The sequence below is a fragment of the Pararge aegeria genome, chromosome 25 (assembly GCF_905163445.1).
Source record: "Pararge aegeria chromosome 25, ilParAegt1.1, whole genome shotgun sequence".
Lineage (NCBI taxonomy): Eukaryota > Metazoa > Arthropoda > Insecta > Lepidoptera > Nymphalidae > Pararge > Pararge aegeria.
In genome coordinates, this window is record NC_053204.1 from 935,780 (window position 1) to 962,380 (window position 26,601).

Here is a 26,601-nt window from a genome sequence, read left to right on the forward strand (position 1 = left end):
TTAACACTAAATCTTATTAACATAGGTCTAAGAAGATTTGTTTGTCCTTCCTTCACGCCCTAACTAAGCAAACCGGTAAACTAGATTTTTGGCATGGAGTTAGATGGAAGGACGGAGAGTACCCTAGACTTTTTATACCAAGAAAAAAAACAATTTGTAAAAAATACATAATAAACGCGGGCAACAGCCAGTCATAAATAATTATGCCTCGTCTTTCATAGCCCCACCGGCTAGGCAACCCTCCGCAGGGTTCTCCCTTGGGCGCTCCCAAACTGAAACCTCTGCCCCCACTCACGCGCCACGCTACTCCGTCACACGGAAGCAAACACGGTGCAGAAATAAGATAAATTGCTTTGTACATTCACTACCACGCTCCGCGATACCCGACAGCGCAGTAGTCGAGCGGCCGGACGCATAACGCGGCATCGAGTTCGAATCCTAAAATGTACTTTAGCACGCGCGAGCCCAACATCTGCGGGGCATCGTGCCATACCATCGGCGCCCGCGAGACGTCCGAGGTTTGCCACGTGACCTCCTGGACTACTGAACGCTTCCTGGCCGCTGGCTGATGGGCGCTCGCCAATTCGCATTGGTAAGCTCAACCTCGCTGAGCGGCGTGCGTAAGCCCCCCCTCGGACACTCCAAGTCGCCGCTGATCGCTGCGACTCATCGCAGGCTTGATCGCGCTGCCGCGACGTTTCCCGGACTCGACACCACGGACCCAACGGTCCCACCCAGGGACCCGTCTGTGGTTGCTGACGGCGCTGCAACTACTGAGAAGGGCCATCACCCTGAGCAGTTACCCCGAGCCCTTCTACCGTGCGCCGCTCACTGACGTGCTACTGCAGGGCGTAATGTATACAGACCTTCCTGGCGCAGTGGTGAGAATTATGGTCCTATTATAAGTGAAGCTCGGGTTCGATCACCGGTGGTTGCTATTTGTTAATTAAAAAATATTAAATTTTTCTTTGGTCTGGTCTAATTACTAAGTTACTGATAAATTCATTTCATCAACACTTTCCACCAGGTGAGATTGCAGTCAAGGGTTAACTTGAAGTTTAATAAAATAAAAATAAACTACATTGTTAGTTTCGGAGTTACTGTCACATGTGCTTAAAATGAGAGCAACATTGGAGCAGTCCATGAAAAAGAAAATTGTACTAAATATTTACGTCGCTCGTTGTAAGGGACGCTACGATTGTCAAGTCAAATAAATGTTGTAATTATTAATTCGTATACCGAGAAACACTTCACAAACAGTCAACATAACATCTTGTGAGTTGTGGGGCTAATAGGTACCACTGGATATTGAAAAAAAAATTGTCTCAACACGCGTGTCGTCGGCTGGCTTGCTGCCAATATGTTCCAAGCTCTGTCAATTCACGCTTTATATTTCGGTATTTTCAAATATTCTTCAAAAGAAATTGAAATATTCCGTCTAAATTCCCAAACTGCCTGAATGTAAGGAATGCAAAGGTCGAACCCTAATATTAAAGTCTGATGGGCGCAGTGGCGTGCTCTTCCTACATACAAAAAACCAATGCTTACCCAAAATTTTTGAAAGAAATCTTATGCAAGGAGGATGAAACACACTTTATGGATTTCCTGCTTTATGCCTACCCTGGTACAGAAACCCTGTGCACGCCACGTGCTAGGCGACCTTATATTTTTAGAATCTATTTTGGTAAATAACTAGGTTTAATCGATTTTTAGAAAGAAAAAACCCGACTGATTTTTTTTTTCTTTATAATTCACTAAATGTTAGCCTTGCACCTGATAGTAAGTGCAATCTTAGAAAATAGTGGGCTAACCTGTTAGGCGTAGGGCAGTTATAAGCCTTACCCCAAATCGGTTGCTCCGCGATATTGTACCGGAACGCTAAATCCCTTAGCGGTAATTGTTCGTCGGTAGGGTGGTAACTATCCGTGGCCTATGAGCCAGATCAGAAAAAACTCAAAAATTATAAATTCCCAATTTACCCCTGCCGGGCATCGAACCCACGACCTCCCACTTCTAAGACCACCGAGCAGGAAGATCATTTCCCATTAATCAGTTGCTACGATACTTGAGTTGTTATTATTTGATTTAGCTTGGATTGTTAAAGGTTTTATTATGACTTGTTTTGAAGTCGTCTAGTGTAACGATATACTGGAATTATCATCACAATAGTCTGTAATAGTCGATCGCTGTAATATAACGTTACTTGAATTGCCTTCACAACAGTTACAACTGTCTCCAAATTCGATATCAACATGGAAATTCTTGAGTCATCCCACTACAATAACTTTTTTGACCGACTTAAAAAGGAGGAGGTTCTTTTTTTTATGTATACCCGATTACTCTTAAAACTTTGTTTAAAGGGCATACTTTCCAGGTGGTCCAATTTCAATATCAAAATTGGTCGAGGTTTTATTAAAAACTCAACAATAATGTAACCCAAAGTAGCAAATTGTTGCCTTTAAAGTTCATTGTGATGATTTTTAAAAAACAAAATATTTTAAAATGACTTTGTTTCTGCAGTTGTTTTCATTTGGAGCCACGGCTGGCGCTACAGACCATTTGCATCACAATTGCTTCAACAAGTCAATCGTCTTTATACTACTTGAATTGCCTTCGTAACAAGCGGCAACTGCCACAGTCTTCGAGTCAGCTATCGACACGCTTATTATCAACTTTGCGTCATCGTTAGCTATTAATGCCAATTCGAAACTAAAATTAAATTGTCCAAAATATAAAACGTGTCAATGAAAACTGAAATATTACTTCACATACTTTTTAAGGTACATTGTGTATATACTGTCTCTGAGACATATCTGCGAAACCGAAAAGCTAATAATTTTTGAGTGAACCACTGCCATCGTTTTTACTGGAATAAATCAGATAGAACCCTAACATCACATGCAAGATAAAAATCGAATGACTCCTGTCACTTTATTAGGTACGCGTCGCTTAGCGTAGGTACTATGCGCGTGTTGGTCCTTTAGTGTCGTAAAAAAACTTGAATGCCTATCGTATGCCTCAATTTCACGTGGTTGTATGTGAACAGTCTAATAAGGTAACGAGCTAACCTGTTAAGTTAGGTAAAGTTTAAACCGGGATTCGAAGTTTTAGCTCAAATCAGCAGATTTCAAAAAAACCTTTTGACAACCTCACTAGCGCAACGGTGAGCGCTATGATTTTAAGAAGGAGGGGCCTCCTTCCTAAAATCATAGCTTAGCTAGGGTTTGATTCCCGGTGTGGCCTACTTGGGAATTTATAATTTCTGTATTTTCTCTGGTCTGGTCTGGTGGGAGGCTAGGCCGCCCCTAGATACCGCCCTACCGACAAACACGAGCCGCTAAGCGATTTAGTGTTCCGGTGCAATGTCGCGTAGAAACATTCTCACTCTACATACAACCTAACAGCCCTATAGAATCTTCGACTGCATCAATATTTGCCACCAGGTGAGATTGCAGTCATGAGTTAACCTGTAGTGGAATAAAAAAAAAACCTACACAATTGTGCAGTTGGCGAGCATCTGCTTGCACTAATATTTAATGCTGTGACAAAGAAAACCTTCTAATCTCGAAAACCTCGTAGAAGCCGTTTAAAACAACGCTAAGTAATACCCAATCTTATAATCTTGTTTGCACTTACTGTAACAGTAACTCAGTTTGCTTTATTTTCTAACGTCACCGTGTATTTCATTGATTGAGTTGTCACCACCCCTTCTCATCCCGCGGGTGTCGTACGTGGCGATTAAGCGAATCTAACTATTTCATTATTTAAAGGGCAATGTATATTATTTTATAACAAATTACCGAATTAAATCTTTGAGATGTCTATCAATAAGTTCGCTTGTAAGCTTACAGAAAAATCCTATTAAAAAGTTAAGGATTACTTAAAAAATTTAAAAGGTTGGGTATGAATTGCTCTAATAACTTCATAGCTTAGTATTAATTTACTTACACAGGCAGGATACCAAAATTATATCCCCTGATCCCTGACAAGGGATATAATTTACGTGTCCACCTGCTAAAGCAAGGGAACCGGGAATAGGAGAAGTTTACCCCCGTTTATACACATATATTTTTTTACATTTGTGCGCCATAAAGCTGTGGGAGAAGATAAATTTTTAACCTTTCCCCGGAGATATAATTGTCTGCTGCCCATGCTAGCCGTGCTGTGAGATGGTGATAACAATAAAAAAAATATTGTGGCCTCTTCTTGGACGAGGGCGCGTTTGGAACCCTCGTAGCTTTACGTTTGAGTTGGCGAACGAAGTTATCACCATCCCCTTTCAATTATATAGTCATAATAGCTTGACAAGCAGCTATCACCATAATACGACAATAACGCAAAGAGTAATGTATAAACGTTCCATTGGTGCTTGTGATAATATTTTTTTAATATTTTTTTACGCGGTGTTGAACAGCGCAACATTTCTTAAATCCCGGCTGTTACTGAATATTTCTTTCACAGTAAACCCCAACTTTAGCTCAAAATGGCAATTGGACCCGTTACCTCGCGATCCGATAATACTAACCAACAATGTAGTTTAAAATTCCATATACTTGCCATAAATTTGAATAATATCACATTACTACGTTAATAGTAACACACTTAAGCAAAAAAATGAAAAAAAAATACAGTTTTCTTAAGAAGATACATATGTATCTCCTTAAGAGAACTGTAAATTATACATAAATTTAGTTTTATTTAGAAAAAATAAAAGTATATACTTTTACACGACACTACTTTTTAACTTATTCCGTGTGCACAAAAGTTCGCTAATCGTATTCCAGATGATAACGATTTTCAGTAAAATAGCGACACTATTAAGTCACGAATTGTTTTAAGTTCAAATTTATTTCGTGCATAAAAATTCCAATAATCGTTATCCAATGGGGTAATTGCTCGATTTTACGTAAAACTATATTCACCGCACGCAATCTACGTAGCGTACGTTGTTTACGTAAACGCGTCCGTGCGGCGCGAACCGCGTCAACCAACTCCAGCTTTCAGGCGTTACTGAAACTTTGCCGTAGTACACTCCGTCGATGCAGGGGGAGTTTGTTGTGCACGTAACGTTTTATTTATCAGTGATTCGACGCGATGTATTAATTAAGCGGGGAAACGCATTGATTCCGTCCAAATGATATACTACGTTGTGATTCTGTTGAATGTTAATACACAATTTAAATCATGAAAGTTTATTTTAACCTCAAATGCATGAACGCTAATTGATTGAATCCTCATCAACACCACCCATCTGTCAGAGGCGGGCACAATTAAATCGCTGCAACTCTTAATGAAGGTATTACTTATGTGTTAATGATGAGTGAAGATTTAAGAGAGATTTCAGAACGTCGCTAGTTTTAAATTGCGACGGTTTCGAGCATATACCCGCCACGCTGCTCTAATGCGGGTTGGTGGGCTTTGACGATTATTTTCACGAGTGACAAGTGTGTGACAGTGACAGTAAGGTTACTAGAATAAAACTGAAAAATGGAATAGTCACTATAACGCGACTGGAACGAAGCAATGAGTGGACCGACATTCCCACTGTGGGCTACTAAACGAGCGCCGAATAACTTGTGGGGGCGCGTCATGCCCGCGTGTAGGCCCGAAAGTAGGGTTGCTACGACGACCTATTCATACTCAAAATTCATTTATTTCAAGAAGCCCTAATTTATAAGCACTGTTGGAACGACGTCAGTCTGTTTGTGGTGACTCTACCCCGGTTCGGAAGGCAGATTCCACCGGGAAGAAGCTGGCAAGAAACTCAGCCAGATTGCTCTCTTTCAACATGATTTTCATTTTCATAATCTTTAGAATTTTACTATCTTGAGAGAGATGAGCAGAGCGGACTGCTTCCAAGCAGCCTAGTCGGTAAGAAATATATAAATTGTATAATAACCATGATTTATTAAATGTGCTTTAACATATTGTTAGCACGTTAGCATTGGCAGGTCCAATATTACCTTAGGATTCATATTATAAAAGTATATACTCAATCCCACAAATTACTTATGTACCTTTCGCAGCATTCATCATATATACCCAATACCGGCCCAATATATGACACAGGTCTCCCCCCACAATGGGAAGTTGTTAATGTCGTAGTCCACTACGCTGGCCCAGCACTGATTGGTGGACTCTAGACACCCTTGAGAATATTATGGAGAACTCTCAGGCATGCCGGCTTCCTCACGATGTTTTCCTTCACCGTTAATGCAAGCGATATTATTGCCCCGCTTAGTGCATACCAACCCTGTTTGCACGCCACTAATTCTATTGTTATGTTGGAAATTTCGAAAATAGGCGCGAAAAGTAAAAAATCACGAAATACTTATTCTTTTATTTCGCTTTGGGTGGCTTTAAATTAAATGATTTACTACAAATTACAAGTTTTCGTCATACTTTTTATCCCCAATCTTTTACCTTTTATCCTTAAGGTAACTTCAATTCGTTGTTTTCAATAATTACAACCGATATTGTAGCAGGAAAAGATAATAAAACTCTCTGTTTGTCGGAAGACGGGACCCTCTTTTAAACAACGGAAATGCAAAGCGAAACATTATTTGGAATCTAAAGTTTATAATTACTTAAAAACTGTTGTTGGCAACCCTAATGAACAATTAAAATCCAATTTATAAATATCGCATCGTCGTAACAAAGAGAAAGCGCTGCAAAATACATCACACGGCATGTGCGATAAGGTTTATAATTCCGCGTCAATAACCTAACTTCGAGGCACTTTCAACCGAATGCGTGCTTGAACGTGCTAAAATTCCGACAAAGCATTTCAAAATTAGACAAATGAAATGAATGGCAGTGCCAACTAAAATGATCTATGTAAATATTTCACTCTTATGTAGGTTTTCACGTGCACCGTTTCTATAGTTATCTAGAGATCCGACTAGGCGGATTGGGCGCACGGGTGCAATAAATATATTGTCGGGCATTTTGGAGTGATTAATAATGCAATGCCGTAGTATGGGATAGAAGCAGGCGTTACTTTTCGGAAATCCATGATATATTAAATAAATAAAATAAAAAGCCTTTTATTTCTTGCATTCCATAGTCCAATTTCATTTACAGTGTGCATATAGAATAGATTAGTAATAAATAAATTAAAATATATGTGATTATGATTAGCAAATAATTACAATGTAATAATAATATATTCAAATCCATTTTATTTTTGTAGTTTCATTTAAAAATGTATAAGTAAATTCATTAGTTTTCGATTTAAGTTAGTGTTATAATTTGCATAACATCTTCACAGTAATCAATTTAATGTTTTTTTTAGCAAGAACCCTCTCCATGAAAGGTAAAGGCCTCCTCCAGAGAAGACCAGTACTCTCTATTCTCTGCCGCTCGTAACCAATGAGGACCTGCCACTTTTATGATATCGTCTACCCAGCGTGCATTTGGTCTTCCTCTCTTTCTCTGTCCTAGTGGGCCTGTCCATTGTGTTGTCTTTCTTGTCCATCTGTTATCGCTTAGCCTCGCTACGTGACCAGCCCATCGCCATTTGAGCTTTTGTGAATAATTGAGAGCGTCAATGGCTTGAGTTTTCTGTCTTATATGAGTGTGGCGGATCTTTTGGATTTTCCTTATTTTCATAATGCTCCTCTCCATACTCCTTTGGCTGGATATAATTTTGTTTTTTACTTTTCTGGTAAATTTCCATGTTTGGCAGGCGTATGTTAATGAGGGCAGTAGGCAGGTGTTCATGACTCTCGTTTTCATTCGTATGGACATTTTACTTTTGAGTATTTCTTTGAAGCTCCAGAACTTTTTCCATGTGATGTTGACTCTTCTCTCTACTTCTTGTTCGTTATTTTCTTGGCTAAATGAAATTTGCTTTCCCAGGTAAATGTAGGCTTTTACATATGTTAGGGGTGATTTTTCCAAGTATATTGGTCTTTCAGTATGGTTTGTCATGACATTTGTTTTTGTTAGGTTGATTTCCAAGCCCACTTTACGACTATTGATGATATATTATAGTATGAAAATTAAGCTAAATACTCCGCGAAAAGCAAGAGAATCTGTATGGTGTAATTTATAATTCCTTCAAACCTTATACTCCACGCCAAACAGATCTTCGGCAATGTACCCTCTACGTAAGTTTCGCTCCGAAACCGGAGCATCCTCAGGAGATGTTGTTTTTACAATGAATAAAGTAACAATTATTCATTGCTACTTAACAATTCCGTAGCTCATTTTAATCTATCTGGTAAGGTTTAGGAAGCGTTTGCAATGTTAGCGAATCAAAATGTGTTTGTAACTACATAAAATTACAAATCTTGGAATTTTATGGCTGTCTCCACTATATGCTGTTGTTTACAACATATGAACCTTGTCTTGAATTACTCTATCTATTGCTGAAAACTGCATGAAAATCCGTCGTTAGTTTACAAGATCTAAGCGCACAGACGTCGCGGGCGACTTTAATTTATTATATGTAATGAAGATATCCTTGTGGCAGCTGTATTTATGAATCTTTATTTTATTTGATAAAGCCAAGTTCATGGTCTTAAAATATAAGTAACAAATGTTTCATACATTAATACCTTTAGTATAAGATAGTAATCGTCGCGTTCAAATTCATCCAAACTTTTTCAGTCAACGCTCTGGACAAAACTTTTGTAAAATAAAATTCGGTTAGCACAGAAGTTATATCTAAAAACAAGTAGCATTGGGTTCATTTCACTTTGACGTTTTCTCATCAATCCAAAACCATTTCAAGGGTTTACTAGGGGGCGCAAGTCTCTCCATGTCTTTTTCCTTTTCTTTAAGCATACCTAGGTAAGAAAACAAGTGGTTGCACCGTCGCTACGTGAAAAAAATCACTCAGAATCGGCGCTGTGTTCAGCTATATTTGTAGGCTATTAAAAAGGCGGCATTAAACAAGATCAAAGGACTGAAACTTCTGTGCTATGATGTATTGTGTTATGACACAAGCGTTTCGACTATCGACACTCTGTAACTTCAGTGTGAAATGGAATTTATGCACCTTTCTTTAAAGCTCAAATTTGACCAACATTTTCCAGCCGGATTGTATGATGTATTAAAAAACAGCATTACAGAATTTGCGACTTCACACAAACTGCATTAAGTACATTTTCCTTTGACGTTACGTTACTTAACTACTCTTAAGCGTAGGTAAGATGTAAACATAAAGGGGCATTGACGTTGATATCAATACATTTGCATGTGATTTGCACAGTCGCGCTAATCGCGCAAACTAAACCAATATGGATGGAACAATATAAACACCTACCTTGGAATGCGGCCGGCGTCAGCGTGTGGTCCCAGGGAGGCTCGTCTTCCATTTTACGAAAACTCCGTTCCACTGAAATAACATTGCATGTTTGAAAATGTCTCACAAGCTCCAAAAAAAAAAACCGCTTTACCCGTATTGTTAACGAGAGGGGGGTTAACATAAATAAGATATTGTTGTATGTAAAGCAAATAGAATAGTGAGTCGGCCGACCATATAATGAGAGTGGCGAGCTATGAACGCGGCTTAACAGTCACATTAACGTCGAACCGAGCCGAGCCAAGGTCAGAGTCCTCGCAGGACACCCTCGGGTCGACGTCTCCCACTTTCCCCCCGATGTCTTCGAGCCCCTTTGGGGCTCTTCTCATGCCAACTCTCGCGTTCGCCCCACTCCCCCAGTGACGCCATAGCAACCCCTCAGGTGGTTATCAGCAAGTGTCCATCCGAAAATCTAAATCGAAAATGAAAGTGGCCATTTCTTTGCGTGTCGCCATGCTACATGGAGTGTCTTTGTTTTGTATTTAGCATGAGGATTAGGTTTCGTACAATCGTTAATAAACCTATTCGATTACAGATTATTCTTTTCATAGAACTTGGAATCGATAGTTGCATGGCGTCGCCGTATGTAAATTCAATATTTACAAAATATCTTGGTTTAGTTAGACAATTCAGTTTATTGAAGGTCGATTTATTTTATTTCAAAACTGTGATTTTCGATTGCTGTTATGCATAGCATGCACTAAGTGGGCGGTATCCATCAATTAAGTACGTCAGCAACTGTATTATATTGTAACGAAAAAAAATATGATATACGTACGAAACCTGCCAAAATTATCATCCTAAATTAGACAAAGAATTATTCTTTCTCTTATTTATGTGAAGTTTAAATAAGTTAGATATAAAAGTAAAAGCAATATTCGTTTTGCGGCCTGATTTCTAAAATCAGAAGTGGGATAATAATTGAAACTTTAAAACTGCCTGTTGAATTGAATTTGTCACCGGTTAAGAAGGCAGATTAAGAAGCCGGTAAGAACCTCAGAAGTTGCTTTTTTTCAACATAAAACAATCACAATTTAAAATTCATTTTCCTACCTTTGAGGAATGAAACAGAACGGTGTGTTTCAAAACAACCAAAAATTCTTTAATTGTATAGTAGCCTTGCTGTATTTCACACCCCGTTTAAACTTTGTACGGTACCAGACAATGCAGACTCCTCCATACTGCACGTTTGGTGACAAACCTTGCTGCTGAGACGTTTACCGGCGGAGAATAATAGGATACATGTTATACTAAGAAAGAGTTTTGGTTAATTTGACTTTGAGAGATGTGTATACTAACGGTTGAGAAAGTTCGCGGTGCCCGAAGACTTCCTCGATTTCTTGTCACTTGAGTCAAAACCTGTGGACAATATCAACTGTTTTACCACACTACTCGACTGTGTCAGTGAAGCTTACTTTTAAGTTGAGAAAACAATCATGAACTATCACTAAAGTTCAGGATCTGACCTATGAACTTCAGTCCAAATTTCGGCAAATATGTCCCAGCGAGGGCTCTCCGTCAACAGCGTGCAGCGTTTAGCACAGTATAGGTAACGTAGGACTGAATGGGTCTATGATAAACCTGCGGCGTCGAAGGTAGCTGTAATTTGTGGATGCATAAACGCAGCAGATGCTGGCAAATTACTGTCGTCAAACCATTAAACTGTAAATAATGCATTGGGCGTGCTCAACGTATGGAAGTTGCGACATCCCCGAAAGCGGAAGGCGTATTGGAGGGGTTATGAAAATTAAGATTAATTTGCTATATTCCGCGAAAAGCAGGTTAACAATTATTCATTGTAAAGTCACCATCTCCTGAGGATGCTCCGATTTCGAAGCGGAACGCGCGTAGAGGGTACATCGCCGAAGACCTGTTTGGTGTGGATTGAAGAAATTATAAATGACATTATACAGATTCTCCTGCTTTACGCGGAGTATAGCAAATGTACCTTAGAATTTTCACCTGCTTCCATCCAAATTGGAGGAGCTCCGTTGGAGCGATGGAGTAGAGAGGGACATGAGGGTTTCAGGAGTTCGAAGTTGCTTCTGACCGCCTCCGATGCAGGTATTAGCTTGTGTAAGCCAATGTCTTGGCAGTGGAGCTTTGGTGATAGTGAAGATAAAGCAGTATTACTCGCTCCTTACGATCTTACAGATCGAGGTAATTCGGTCATGGTACGTGTGGCGCGCTCACCGGTCTGCTGGTTGGGGTGGATCCTCTCCATGAACCGCGAGATCCTGTTGTTGTGGTGCTCCCCGTCCAGACAGCAGCCCTCGTCCACGACGCGCGCGCAGTGCCGGTGCACGCGCAGCTTGCAGTCTGGCGCAAACCACACGGAGCCGTTACACGGGATATTCCAAGTTTATTTATGCTGGACTAGAGTCTACGGGCCAACGGGAGGGTTGGCCCGTAGTCAGCACGCTGGGCAGACGGTTGGGTGATGGCAGTAGATGATTTTAGTAGGACAGAGGATACTACGGCCCGTTCTACGTCATACTCCATCAGTCAGCTCTTACGACCTTTGCGGGCAGGTGAGGGGTGGTGATAACTGCATTCTGATCTGCCGTCACCACACGGCGACAAGTACAAAAACAGTTTGCAGTAAACAGAGCTTGTCTGGGGAAGTACTATAGCCATGATTGTTTCTGCCAAGCATCTGTAGGGCGTGGTCGCCGGTGGAATTACAGTCACATGAGGCGTAACACCTACGCCTCCAATTGATGGACACATGTCGCCACGTTGCAGGACGTGCTCCTTGCTTGCCCTGTGAAGTGTTGCACTGTTTATAGGCGATGGTATTCCACTTACCATCACGCCGGCCATCAGCTCGGTCCGTCAATTATTACTATAAACAAAAAGAATTGTTACAGTAAATTTATAAAGTGGGTAACTAATTAAACTTTTGATAACTATAAATTCATATTTGCCAGATATTTTATTACTTGATTAGGATTTTTACAAATTTGATTGAAAACCAATGTTCATAACGTTGCTTTGGTGGGTATTTAATAAATATTAAATACGACTGCTATTTCAGCTTTTGCACTTCAGTCCTACATGGACTCGACCGATGCAAAGATGTCTTAGTCGTTTATCAGAAGTGATATTTAAATCATGAACAAACACACATTTCTGTCAGTAGAACACATAATAAGAGATCTCTATTAGTAACCCTAGACGGTGGAAAGAGAATAGATAAAACAATATATCCCTCCGTAGAATCTCCTCAATAGAATCCCTCCGTGAAAAATTTAAAGAAATTGGTATACTTACGGTAGCCTCACAATACATTTATAACAATATAGTATTTGTAAGACAACATATTAGTCTTTATAAACAAAAAGTGGATATAAACAGTCGACTTACAAGAAATGGTCATAAATTAGTGACATCTGCATATCGTCTGCGAAAGGTGCAGAAGTCATTTGTGGGATTGAGTATACGCTTTTATAATATGATTCCTAAGGTAATTTTGGACCTACCAATGCATAAGTTTAAAGAATGTGTTAAAACACATTTATTACAGCGAGGTTATTATACAATTGATGAGTTTCTTAATGACAAGGTTGCTTGGAAGCCTCCGGCTCCGCTTTCATCTCTCACAAGATAGAAAAATGAATGTTAAAATATAAAATGTAAATTTTTGATGTTGGAAAAGAGCAACTGCTGAGTTTCTTGCCGGCTTCTTCTCGGTAGAATCTGCCTTCCGAACCGGTGGTAGAGTCACTACACACGGACAGACTTGACGTTTCAAAAGTGCTTGTATTAGGCCTACTTGAAATAAATGAATTTTGAATTTTTTTGAATTTTGAATACAAAAAGGTAGGATATAATATAACAATGCTAAAAACTAAAAATATACAAATAGTACATTCAAATGTCATTCAAATAGATATACGACTAGAAATTTAAATCTATGATAACAAAAAAAATTCTTTACGCATTTTGGTTATGTCAGCCATATTGGTTTTATCGTAACGTCTCACAGCTGCTAACAATTGGGTCGCGAAGTGGAAGACGACGACACACAAAAGATAAAAATCATCCCAATATAACAACACACAAGTGGAATCTATACACACATACTATGCAGTCTGCTAAGCACAATACTCTAAATCTCGTAGTCGGGTAAAAGTAAGCATTGTAACGAACCGGCGCAAACGTACGCCTGCGGCGCGAGGCCCTCGATGACGAGGTCGCAGTGGTGGCAGTGGCCCACTGACGTCAGCGCCTGCAGCTGTAAGTGGTGACCACGCACCACGAACTGAAACAACAACGCGGGGTAAGGTGACGACATTCATGGAGCATGTGGAAAATGTTTTGTCTTTTTTTTTAGTGAAGCTACACGTTGACTTATTTTATTGCATCCTAAACTTTCTACACAGGTTGCCTGTGAGAGACTGCTTGCAGCAATAAGGCCGCCTTTGCATGTCTACATTGTGTACTGTATACTCCTTACTGTTTCTTTTCCTGTGTGTTATACATGTAATAAAGTGTTTCTTCTTCTTCTTGAAACATTTCCCAAAAAAAAAAACTATTTTGGTCTGTCATATCATCCGCCATATTGAATTCACAGAGACGTCAGACAACCACGAACACTTGGATCGCTGAGAGAAAGCCATCGACATCCAAATTACTAAAATCGAGCCAATAGGGCTTCACGAGTGAACCATCTATACAAACATAGTATATTGATTTAACAATTATTCATTGTAAAGTCAACATCTCCTGAGGATGCTCCGGTTTCTGAGCGTAACGTGCGTAGAGGGTACATTGCCTAAGATCTGTTTGGTGTGGAGTATACGGATGTAAGTAATTATAAATTACACCATACAGATTCTCGTGCTGTTCGCGGAGTATAGCAAATGAAGCTTAATTTTCATAATATATTATGGATTTCCGCAAAGTAACGTCTGCTTCTATTCAATCTATCCAATGGTATAGTGACTGATAAAAGCATTAGGTAGTAACCTGCAGTCGGGTAAGTTCGGGGGGACTTTCTAGTAGAGCTGGTGCACTTCACATATGCGCAAAAGCGCTGCCTACCGTACAATATTTATATAACTTCAATAGGAGGGTTTTTTTGCGTACCCTACGTTTCGAGCCGAGGCCGTGGGTTCGATTTCCACAACTGGAAAATGTTTGTGTGATGAGCATGAATGTTTTTCAGTGTCTGGGTGTTTATTTAACACAAGCTACGCTTACTTTGGGGCTAGGTGGCGATGCGAGTCCCTGAGGATACTCACCGGTTGCGGGTGCAGCTTGGCCATCTGCTTGAGGCGCTGCTTGTACGGCTTGTCGCGCTGCAGGAACGAGGCGCGCGCGCCGCCCGCCGCGGCCGCCACCGCCGCCGGCCTGCGACACCAACATCTTCATTACATGACAATCGCACGCCAGTGAGATGGCGATAACCGTATTCGTAAACTGAAAACTAAAGCTACGAGGGTTCCGAACGCGTCCAACCCTAAGGAGAAGCCCACATCAAACTTAGCCGGGAGTTTTTTGATGTGAAACATCTAAAGGCTGAGGGTTGGCGTGATAGATGGTTGAACTTTTGTATTTCGTATTTAATAATAAATATAAATATTAATATTGTAATAAACAGTCATTATTAACAGACTTAAAGAAAGGAGAGGTTATAAATAAATAAATAATTTATATGCTACGACTTGCTTGTCCAAGTTTATATATACTATTATTCTATTTTTCACAACCGTGTCTGCTAAATACAAGGTGTTGTTACAATAATTTTATATGACATGAGTTGGTGGGGGTATTTTTGATATAAATACGATTGCATTATCGTTATACTCCAGTCCTACTTAGATTCGAACGATGTAAAGACACCTCCCGGACCCGGTCCCGGAGACCACCTCCGTCTTAGTCGTTTATCATATCACAATGAAAATATTTCTGCATAATTAAAGAAATGGAAATAATAAACATAATTAAATTTGAAATACTCATAGACTCATAATCGGACAACCGAGTTTCACTACAGTACGATGGAATTAATTAAATCATCGGAATAAGCTCGCAGACTTTGACGATTGAAAGTCAAACCTTATGGCTAACTTCAGGGTGTCGGTTTTTCGTGACGGTGTGCGCGCGCATCGTATAAAATTTACTCTCATCATTTTCCCCTAACGCGCCAAAAGACAACACAAAAACAACTTCAAAAATCGCGTTAATTGTTTTAAATGATAAAATATGCTCACTTCTTTTTCTTCTTGAGCTTAGGTGACTGCCACCATTTTTTTCGTATGTCCTTCGAATTTAAATCACTTATTTCCAGTAAATTCACATTAACCATCATTAGAATAAACTTTCCTCACTGACTCAACTTCGTACTGACTAATAAATGTTCACATATATTCATATTCAATATTTCCAGCCGGTCGTTTTCACTCAAATAAGTTTTTTATGGAGAATCTGGGCAGTTATAAAAAACGACTAATTCCTCTGAATATTTATCAAAAGGCATTCATTATTGGTAATAAAAATACTTTTTTTTAAATTAACCAATTCACTTTTTTAAACTAAAAATTGAAAATTACTACGAACATAGTACAGAAACAAACACTCATAAATGAACGAAAAATACTTGACTGTGATATTTCCTTGTTTAATTTAGAAACTACGTATGACTCAATAGGAAAACACTGTGTAACGGACTATTCCCTTAAATAAACTGCAAATTTTATAACATGGTGCTGAAGTTTTTTTTTGCTATACAGTACTGTTTAGTTAACAAATGCGAATTAAACAAAACAAGCTGTTGAATCAAATTCATATCTTTCAGAATTATTCAACAGCTCATTTTTACCCAGTTTCATTTTCGACGAATTATTTTGTATTATTATTATTATTGTAATAACTTCTGTGTCGTAAATACTACTATTGAGCCATTGCAAGGATTGTGATGGATTTTGTGCTGTTTTTTCAAGAGTTCCTTAATTTACTCCGCAGATCCTCATCAGATGGAGTCCCATTTTCCCATTGTCCCACAAGGTCATAATACTGTTAACTGTGACTCAAACCCTGCTTCCTAATAAAATTCGGCACATGTACGATTTGAACCCTGGAGATTGACGTTAGTACTTTTTATTTCGGAAAAGCAACAAGCAAAGGTAACCGGCGCGGCGATTGATTTTTCAAAAAATGCTGGTATCACCTAATTACGGATTTATTACTAAAACTATCTTCGCGAAGAAAACGTAAAATTGAGACTGAATACATAGAGAAAAAATTTCACTCTGGAGACGGTTATATGATGCATTATTGCCACGGAAATTTAAAAAGAAAACTGTCAAAACGCGAATGAAGTCACGAGCACCTTCGGTTCAAGCACATTTGGCGAAAGTATAGTATGTCAACAGAAGCGAATTCTCGTCATACAATTAAAAGTAATATTGGCACTGTTGGACTGCCTTTTAGGGACTTCCATTATACTTCACAGAACTGTGGCTCCTTGCACTTGATATAACCTGTCCATTTAACCTATTATGCAGTCGCGGAAGACGGTTATGTATTCCTATTTCGTGACCCGATCCCTCGCGCCCGAGTAGATTTGATGCCTACAATAAAATATCAAGACAACCTATCATAGCTCTGTCAACGGATTTGGCTCTTTGAATAATTAATCTTTATGAAAAAAGGTGTTACTAAGCGAGATATCTACAATTAACTGCAGAAAAGCGTAATTAAAGTATTAATTTATGTATATCACTAAACAGTCAAACACACGCAAAAAACACTATTCGAGCTTACTAAAGACGCTAAATCTCACTAAATTATCATGCCTGTATGAACGTCAGCAAAAGTCACATAAGATTTGCACTTTAGAACACTTAGGTAATACATGGAAGGAATAATCGAATTACTTCCTTTAAATTCTGAACAAAGATTATATTAAATATATCGGTTTATACTCGTCAAAGGTCAAACAAAAGTTTGTTTTAACGCTCGCTACTTCTGACCCCGATAAATAGTTTTATATGTACCCACTATTACATTTTAATACTGTAACGTACTGACGGTTGTTTTAGTTATGATTCACGCGTGGTTAAACAAACAATTTGTTATTGTATTGTATTATTGATTAGTTATTTATATTTTACGTTACTATTAACGGTTTATTTATATTTGCAAATACATGTAAATAACCGACGACTTCAATTATATAGACACGCTCTTCCATACTAAAAATATGGTACAATATTTTCTAACGCCATCTATTGTTAAGCAGGTGAAACACTCCAATTAGGACAAAGATAAAGCAACTTAAAACAGATGCACCAACGAAACTAGTGGTTGAAATCAATACCTATTAATACGTCACAGGTCATCGTCACTGTTGTATTAAATAAATGTTAACAATATTGAAATTAAAACTCAATTATTAAAATAAGTACTTATTAAATATACTTTAGAATTAAAAGTTGGTCGCCTCGTGGATTTTGCTAACAAAGGTCGTACCTTTAAACCGCCTAGTAAAAGCGAAGGTTTTCTGTTGTATTGTATATATTTTTTAAGTGTTGCGCACTGATTCATTCGAGGACTCTAGGCCCATTTAAGTGTTTTTTTTTTTTTGCAAAATAGTGATTTATATAAGTTTTATTAAGTAATTGCGGACGAGCGTGTACGACGGTAAGCCAAAATATTAAAAGCCCTTAGCAACTTTTTTACTTTCTTTGCAGATTTGTTATTGGTTTTCATTACATTATCATCACAATTACTTCAAAGCAACGACGTTTTATTGCCACTCACTTTAATACGAAACAGTCCGTTAACTATTTGTGCCTAAAATGGCTTTTCTACCTTAACTAATCTATGGTTGTTAAATTCTCAATATATGCATCTCTTTTTGAGTGCGATTGCGTGTAGTTAATATTTAATTATATCACGTATTTTATGAATGTAAATACTTACTTAAAAATAAAAGTGTATGATTGCCAGTGTTTATCGAAATACTCATAAAATTTTAACTGATTCGTGTACCGACGCGGCGTGCACACGTCGCAATGTCTGAAGGTACACAGGGCATCACTCGGACACAGTATGTGTCGCATGCATGATGACATGGGAAGTGTTTAAATTTTTAAAAAACAAAAAAACCAGCTGGACCGATTAGGTCGGGATGACACCGGGCAGTGGTCGGCCGCACTCACCGGCAGTGCAGACACAGCGCGGCGGCCACCAGCGCGGCCACGAGCGCGCCGTGCGCCTCCGCCGACTCGGCGCCGCCGCAGCCCGCCGCGCCCGCGCCCGCCACCGCGCCCAGCCGCTGGCACATGAGCCGCTCCACCACCGCCAGCTCCTGCGGAGCCGAGCGCGTGAGCCATGCCGGCATCGAGTCGACTGGTTGTTCTGTTCTTTGCACCAACAATTCAATAGCGAGGGCATAGATTTTATTAGATACTGCTGAGCGGTGTAAAGTGGTCTTATACAATTAAAACAAATAAGGATTCTATTAAAGTAGATATCGTATTGTATGCAAACATAGGTCAGAAATAGTCGCCACTAGCTTAGATTGTATTTTTAATTGTAAGCAAAAAAGGGTATGAAAAGGGTATGAAAAGGGGATGCAAAGGGGATAAAAAGGGGATGTCAGTGCGCTGCGTCACCTGCGCCTTGTCTACGTCGCAGCGCTCGAGCACCGCGTCCTCGGGCCCGTACAGAGTGCCGAGCCCGACCTGCCGCTTGACCTGGAACTCGCTGAGCTGGCGCGCCAGCTCGTCTTTGGCCTGACGCCGCGCCTTGCGGAACACGTTCCGGAGCAGCTCTTCCTTGTCAAATTCTGGTCGAGCATAGAGAAGAATAGAACATCGTTATTTTTTTAATGTGATCTAAACACATAGGGCCGTATAAATAAACGTGAAATTACACTAACCGTTGACTAAAACATGTTCGATTTCATTCGCCATATTCTCATCCACACCATTCAGTTGTAATACCTGAAACAACGTTACCACTATAAATATCGTAAAATACTTTTTTTTTTCATCTAATAGCAATAAATTTAATTAAGGAGTTATATTTTCAAAACTCTCGTTGCATATATTTTAATTTTCTCGAAATCATGTTATAAAATCCCAGATAAAGTGTTACAGACAAAGGCACATTTTTTGAAACAATTATCAAAAGTGGCTAGTAATTAAAAGCAGACCTTTTACCATTTACTGAATATTTGAAACAAGCCGCGCTGCGCAGATGTTGTGTTGTGTTTTTTGTATTCCAATTACGTGTACAGACTTGTACATGGCGGGGATCACTGCGGGGCTCCACTTGTATAAATCTCATTTCGAGGAACTTTACTATGGCTATATTTATAGCTTATTAACATTAAGTTCTCCTCCACTCGCAGTCAAATCTGTTTAGTGGATTTTGCGTGAAAGAATAACAGACATCCATACATCCTGTCAAACTTTTACAGCCAGAAAATTAGTAGGATTTTCCCTACTCTTCAACTATAGATGTTTGAGATCAATAAAAAGAAACATTCCTTATGAATGTAGGCTTTTATCATTTTTGATCTATACACTAAAAGTATTAAAAGTAAGTATCTGAAATATTGTTTACATAATACGACATGTAAGAAAAATTTGGATGTTCGTTTATCCATCCCCGTGAGAGTTAACTACGATTTATATGGTATCGAAGGAGCGCCATCTAGTTGCAATACTGGGAAACCGTACTGTCACTAGATGGCGCTGTTGCGATACCATATGAATCGTAGTTAATTAGCACGCGATCGAATGCCACTCACCGCGTTGGGCATCAGGAAGGTGGACTGGATCTCGTAGGCCCAGCGCCGCAGCGTGTGCGCGCCCACGCCCGCCGCGCCGCGGTACGCGTCCGTCAGCACCAGCAGCAGGCTCGCGCACGCGCACCTGCACGCACACGCACATTGTTCTTATTCTTATAGCTCATCGACTACTGATATCCGACTGCCGTCTGGCGCAGTGGCCAGCGACCAGGCTTTCCGAGTCCAAAGCCAAAATGTTTGTGTAATGAACATTGATGTTTTTCAGTGTCTGGATGTTATCATAATACTATAAGTATTTATGTATGTTATTAATGTTACTTCATAACTACTAAGTATATTTAATATATCTAAATAATAACAAAATTCTACATACTAATACAATAACATTTGAATATACTATATATACAAAATACATAAAAATAATATAATAAATATTTATATAATATAAATATAAATATATATCTATAATAAGTAAACAGTAATAAATATACTATGACAACGATAGATAATGCTCCTTTACATTGTGTTTAAAAGAGTGCACCGATCGGCAGTGTCTAATAGGTTCTGGTAGTAAGTTCCAAAGGTGTGTAGCGTGGACGGAGAAAGATTTCTGGAAGAAAATAGTATTATATGAAGGGACATCAAGGGGATTTTTTGACACGCAAGACCGCAAGGGTCTCGTAGGCGGAAGACATAGCTTTATACGCTCACACAAATATCCAGGAGAAGAAGAATTATATAGGATGTTGTAAAGGACAGTTAAAATATGCACATTCCGGCGAAAACGAATTGGCAGCCACTTTAATTGACGACGAAAATCAGAAACGTGATCGAATTTGCGCAATCCGAAGATAAAGCGAATGCACAAATTCTGAAGTCTTTCAAGTTTGTCAAGTAGCTCTTCAGTGGCATCCAAATAGCAGACGTCGGCGTAATCAAGTATTGGAAGCAATAAAGATTGGGCCAACATAATTTTGGTATGAAGCGGAAGAAAATTCTGCAGCCTCCTCAATGAGTGAACGACATAGTGCATACGTCTACTTACCTGGTTTATATGAGCTGACAAAGTTAAATTACTGTCAATTATAAGTCCTAGATTTTTAGAAGTGCACGTATACACAATTGGTATACCGTTATAAGAAATCGGAGGCAAATCATTAAAAGTCACACGACTCCTTAGCTGTCTACTACCAATGATCATAGCCTGTGACTTATTTGGGTTAACTAGTAGGCCGAACGATTCGGCCCAGTCTTTAATTGCATTCAGATCCTCGTTAATAGCAAAAATTGCTGCGTCCAGATCCGTTAAAGTTGCATGCCTATAAAGCTGCAAATCATCAGCGTAAAGATGGTAGTGAGAAGTAAGAATTTTTGTAATTTCGTTAATGAAGACTGTGAAAAGAAGAGGAGAAAGCACGCCACCTTGAGGAACACCAGCGGAGAGGTCAGCCCAGTCAGAGTATGCCTCTTCCGTGCGAATTCTCTGCTGGCGTCCATGAAGATAAGAGTTAAACCAGTTAATCACAGAAGGCGATATGTTAAGAGAGCGAAGAATACCAAGGAGTATATCAAAGTCCACTGAGTTAAACGCATTACTAAAATCCAACAACTTAATAACAGTAAGCTGTTTGTTGTCCATAGCAAACCGAATGTCGTCAGTGACTTTAAGTAGTGCTGTAATTGTACTATGGGAAGGACGGAAACCTGATTGAAAGGGACTTAAAAGATTATTAGTGAAAAGGAAAGAAGATAGTTGTATAAATACAGCATTCTCAATGACTTTTGAAAGTATAGATAGAATTGAAATAGGCCGAAACTGTGAAAAAGAATTTGGATTAGGAGATAATATTACTTGGGGTGTAAGGGGGAGACTAGTACCAGTCTGCCTCCCCAACCGTCAACCTCACCTGCCCGTGGTGCACCCTGCTGACTTACCAACGAGGCTCTGACGAGGCATTTATTATTATCGAGGCCATCCAGCTCCTCGACAATAAGAGATAGTGTAGTGTAGTGTAGTGTAGTGTAGTGTAGTGTAGTGTAGTGTAGTGTAGTGCAGTAAATGTGTAGTGCAATTTTAAAATTACAATGAAAAAGTGTTTTTCATACTATGAGCTCCTAAGATAGTCATTGGATCGACAGACTTCGTAGATATAAACTTTTAGGTACGAGGTATATTAATAATGTTCGCACACACAATTTAAATAAGTTAATTTAAATAAGTTAATTTAAATAAGGTAATTTAAATAAACTTAAAATATATTTATATCGTGAAATGTACTATGTAGCCCACAAACTGATGTATAAGTTTAGGTTAAAAAAATGTTAGAAAAACTTATCTCTATAAGAGATCTCTTCCAGCCACCCCAAGATGTGAGTAAGATGTATTTTTATGGTATAGCTTTGCCCGTGGAACCCCATTAGGTAAAATTAGGGTCAACCTCGACGCATCCACTAATTGAGCATAAATAACAAAAGCGCCAGGATACCACTCGTCACGTATTGCACAACCTAGTGAGAGGTTCCCATTTATCAGACGTATGAAGTGCTCCCACGTAATATCTTTCTTCTCTCTCACGTAACGAAATGTGACCATGACGCGTTACTTAAATGTAGCTGTCCTACTCTACGAGGCCCTGTGAAGTATACCTCCGCTCCCCCAGCAGCCAGTTGATGAGCACCGCCGTGCGAGCCTTGGACTCGCGCACTGAACGCAGGTTGGAAAACAGCCCCGAGTACGTGGAGTTGTCCTGCAGAAATGAACATGCGCATTAGCTTGTATGGGAACAATGCCCATTTACACTAAATCTAGGAAACGCTTCAATCGGATGATTAATGTTTTGGGTATAGAGGAGAAAAAAAAATCGTTGTTTCACCAACTCTTAGATGATAACAAACGACGTTAGGCACCATCGTTACGATCCCTATAATGTTTAGGTAACTCGTAAACTGACAATAGAAAAAATAATAAACGTGTGCGTCCTTATGTACACGCGTTTAAAAGTTATACTTGTAAAAAGTTATACTTCTTTGGCATAACAACATAAAAATCTTTTCAAAAAATTTTGTCTTTCGCTCTATTCTACGTTTGTATCTCTACAAAGGTCATTAGAAAAAAGTTATTTAATACATTGAAAGCTTTATTATAACGCATTATCTAGTTATCTCATAACGGACAACAAAGTTTCACTCAACATTAAAATGAGCCCCTTTGACAGTTGAAAGTGTACACTGTCAAACCTTATAGCTACCCTAACTTCAGGATGTCGGTATTTTGTGACGGTGTGCGCGCGCATCGTAAAAATTTACGATCATAATTTTTCCCTAATGCGCCAAAAGAAGTATAACTTACAAAATTCGTTTTTTTTTAATAACTTTACATCCATACGAAAAATAAAAAATATGATAATACAAACACAAAATACCACAACGTGTGGCAAGAATCATAGACAAGTTAGGTTATATGAGTTGCCTAGTGAAAATCCGATTGGTGAAAGGTAAATTCATGTGTTGGAATCTTCTTAGATTACGCGTTACTTACTTAGGTATATATTTCCTTACTTAGACATGATTGTGTTTTATTTTTATATGAAAACTGAAATCAACTTTATTGAAAAAAATAATATCTATCTAGATTTAGTATATTCTAAGCCTTACATAAATGTATTTTCATACTGTTTGAAACCAATATATAACTTGCTTACCGATGCAGGTGAGTCATCTTCTTCCATTGATATGATCGCCCTCTGCGGATCCGCACATGGCTGTAATTATTTCATACGCATTACAACAAGCAAATATTACATTTTTTGATCAAAATCGTAGTTTAACATAATAATATGTGTCTTATTGTGTTTATATCTCTGTAACTACTTTTTTCTTTGATTCACAATAAAAGTGTATTCATTAATATATTTAAAAAAAAAATGTTATTGATAGGAGATGTGATAATAGCGGTCTAGGTGAATGAAATTAATCACTCGTAGGCGTAGGTAAGAGCCGATAAAACTAGGGATCGCTATACTTATAGTTGTCTGACAATGACTGTTGTTTATATGTTTATTTCGCTCAACATACTTTGGTTGCAACTTTTACTGGGTGGATTTGTTTTTTGCAAGAAATCCCTCTGAACTATCTCTGCGCTAAGACAGGTCAGAAAATCGTTGTCCCGTTGCTGCGTGATATAAGGGAAATCATACAAAACCCTCCAAAAATGAAGGCTTGATGAATAAACGTCGCATGCCGTCGGAATAGTTGTGAAGATACTTTTCGCAAAACTGCAGAAGTATTCCGGCGTTACGACACGTTTATAAGGTTATAATGCTAGTAGGGATTACCTGTGTCCGCATGGCGGGGTGCGCGGGGTGCGGGTAGGGCGGCGGCGGGGTGCCGGGGGGCGGGGTGCCGCGCGACCACGCCTCCTTGTCCGGCGCGTGCGCCAGGCCGCTCTGATCTGCAACGTACACGGAGGAATGACTCGCAAATAACGGCCAACCGAACCAAACCAAAATAGCGGCCACGTATTAAAACCGTATTATTCATCAGCTGACATAAATACGAATAAGTAATTAATGAGACAAACACTACTTTAGTGCGAAATATCCGATAGATGCTATGAAAGTTTTTTTTAAGGTAAATCAAGCCTTGAACAATACCCAAGTCCGTAAGTTTCATTAGTTTTGATACATTTTCACAGATGGCGCCACCAGTATAAATTCGGTAACTTACATTTCAGGAACCTCACGGTTTCCTACATTCTGACTTATAGAGTTCTAGTTTGTATTAATTCCATCTATTCATTTATTTATAAATGGCGGAGGGTAGGTAAGTTTGTTCGTTTGTACAGCGTAGAAGCTGTGCCAGCATCAAGCATAACTTAATTTATACTCACTCCTCGGCAGCTCGTGGTCCAAATGTTCAGGGGACGACTGACTTCGCACATGAAGCACGGGGACTCCAGTGCGGTTGTCCATCTGTACAAACACAATTGCATATAGTGACTCCATTCATTCTTATTAACCCAAATCAGTTTCCAGTTTACTAATAAAGTTTTTATTTTGATTCAATTCGTGGGATGCTCGTCATCATCGACGTCCTCAGAGTAGTCCTAGAGCGAGGCGCGGCGCTGCTAATGGGACTTTGAGCTGAGACCCTCCCTTGAGGAGGGTCAGTTACCTGAGTCAGTCCAATGGTGGGCAAAAAAATCACCTGTTATGTGACAATAACAGTGTCGTGAATTACATACATGCACTGCGTATCCTAAAATTTTTGTATAACTTTATTTTTCATTTTATGCCTTATTCCTTCTATACCCTGCGTAAAGAAGAGAGAAGGTTAAAAGCCCTGTGCACCTATATAACAGAATACAATTTTTTCAAAGTATTGTCATTTTGAGAACATAGAAATGAATATTATGGCCATACAAACATTATTATTAGTCACAATAAAAACGGTTAGGTTAACTTGATATAAATAAAAACAAAGACAACAAATCTTGTCCAAACACATATCATATAATACAAAATATATGTCTTAGGACAGTTAAATAAATATGAAGAACAACTTGAAACATAATCTAAATATATTGTTATTTATGTCGTAGGTAAAACTATCATTAGGGTGTACTACGGAGGTGATATCAAAACTAAAAAAAGCGACGAATAATCAAAACTAAAGTGACGGTAATGACATCGATGAGAAATAAATCTTTAAAAGAAAGCACCAAAAGCAAAGCAAAACTTTCGAGAAATATTGAAAAATATATTTCTAGAAACTTTTACCGGCATTTTACTACAAAACTAAGTTCGCTGATTGAGCCGCTAAATAAAACAAATGGTTTGTATAGGTTGCATCTCGTAAAAAGACCAATGATCGACTTGCGCAGCAGCCAGTTTTTACATATTCCATGCAAACGAATGCGATTATTGTATGTAATAGATATGGAAGGTGTCACCCTAACTAAATTATAAATGCGAAAGTTTGCAAGTTTGTTTGTCCTGCCCTTACTCCTTGACTAAGTAATCTCGACTGATGTTTGGTTGTTCAATGATGGTTTCTAACTTTTATACGATATAAATTCCTCATTCACTCCGTGATAAAACAATTGATGAAATGTTTTTCAGTGTCTGGGTGTTTATATGTATATTCTAAGTACTTATGTATATTATTTACAAAAATATTCATCAGTCATCTTAGTACCCATAACACAAGCTACGCTTACTTTAGGGATAGATTGCGAATTGGGTATTGTCGTAGTATATTTATTTTATTATATTATTAATCGACTTGATTTTTAGCGATAGTTTAAAGAACGGAGAGTAACATGGCTTATTTAGTCCTGGTTATCATTCACGTATGTGTACAAAGCGGGCTAGACCTACTATCATTTGGATAAATCGCCTCCTGCGCAATCAGAGCATCAGCGCTCTTTTTACGTGTCGCGTGCTATACAAAACAAGATATAGTTATATTAAATTGTACATACTATATAATGTAAATCTGTCCATCTGTCTATAGTGTGAAAGTG

The 26,601-nt window shown here is 38.8% G+C and overlaps 1 protein-coding gene across 1 annotated transcript in view; it reads right to left on the reverse strand.

The window, feature by feature from the left end:
- LOC120634831 overlaps positions 1 to 26,601 on the reverse strand; it is a 212,750-nt gene that overhangs the window by 137,304 nt on the left and 48,845 nt on the right. The window contains exons 8-20 of the mRNA XM_039905658.1: positions 24,967 to 25,048; positions 24,413 to 24,528; positions 23,780 to 23,839; positions 22,725 to 22,825; positions 20,079 to 20,202; positions 19,203 to 19,266; positions 18,937 to 19,109; positions 18,481 to 18,629; positions 14,557 to 14,665; positions 13,463 to 13,574; positions 11,504 to 11,629; positions 10,610 to 10,669; positions 9,272 to 9,343 (exon numbers count right to left, since the gene is read on the reverse strand). Of these exons, the coding sequence (XP_039761592.1) occupies positions 9,272 to 9,343; positions 10,610 to 10,669; positions 11,504 to 11,629; positions 13,463 to 13,574; positions 14,557 to 14,665; positions 18,481 to 18,629; positions 18,937 to 19,109; positions 19,203 to 19,266; positions 20,079 to 20,202; positions 22,725 to 22,825; positions 23,780 to 23,839; positions 24,413 to 24,528; positions 24,967 to 25,048 (1,348 nt within the window). The remainder of the gene's footprint in view (positions 1 to 9,271; positions 9,344 to 10,609; positions 10,670 to 11,503; positions 11,630 to 13,462; positions 13,575 to 14,556; positions 14,666 to 18,480; positions 18,630 to 18,936; positions 19,110 to 19,202; positions 19,267 to 20,078; positions 20,203 to 22,724; positions 22,826 to 23,779; positions 23,840 to 24,412; positions 24,529 to 24,966; positions 25,049 to 26,601) is intronic.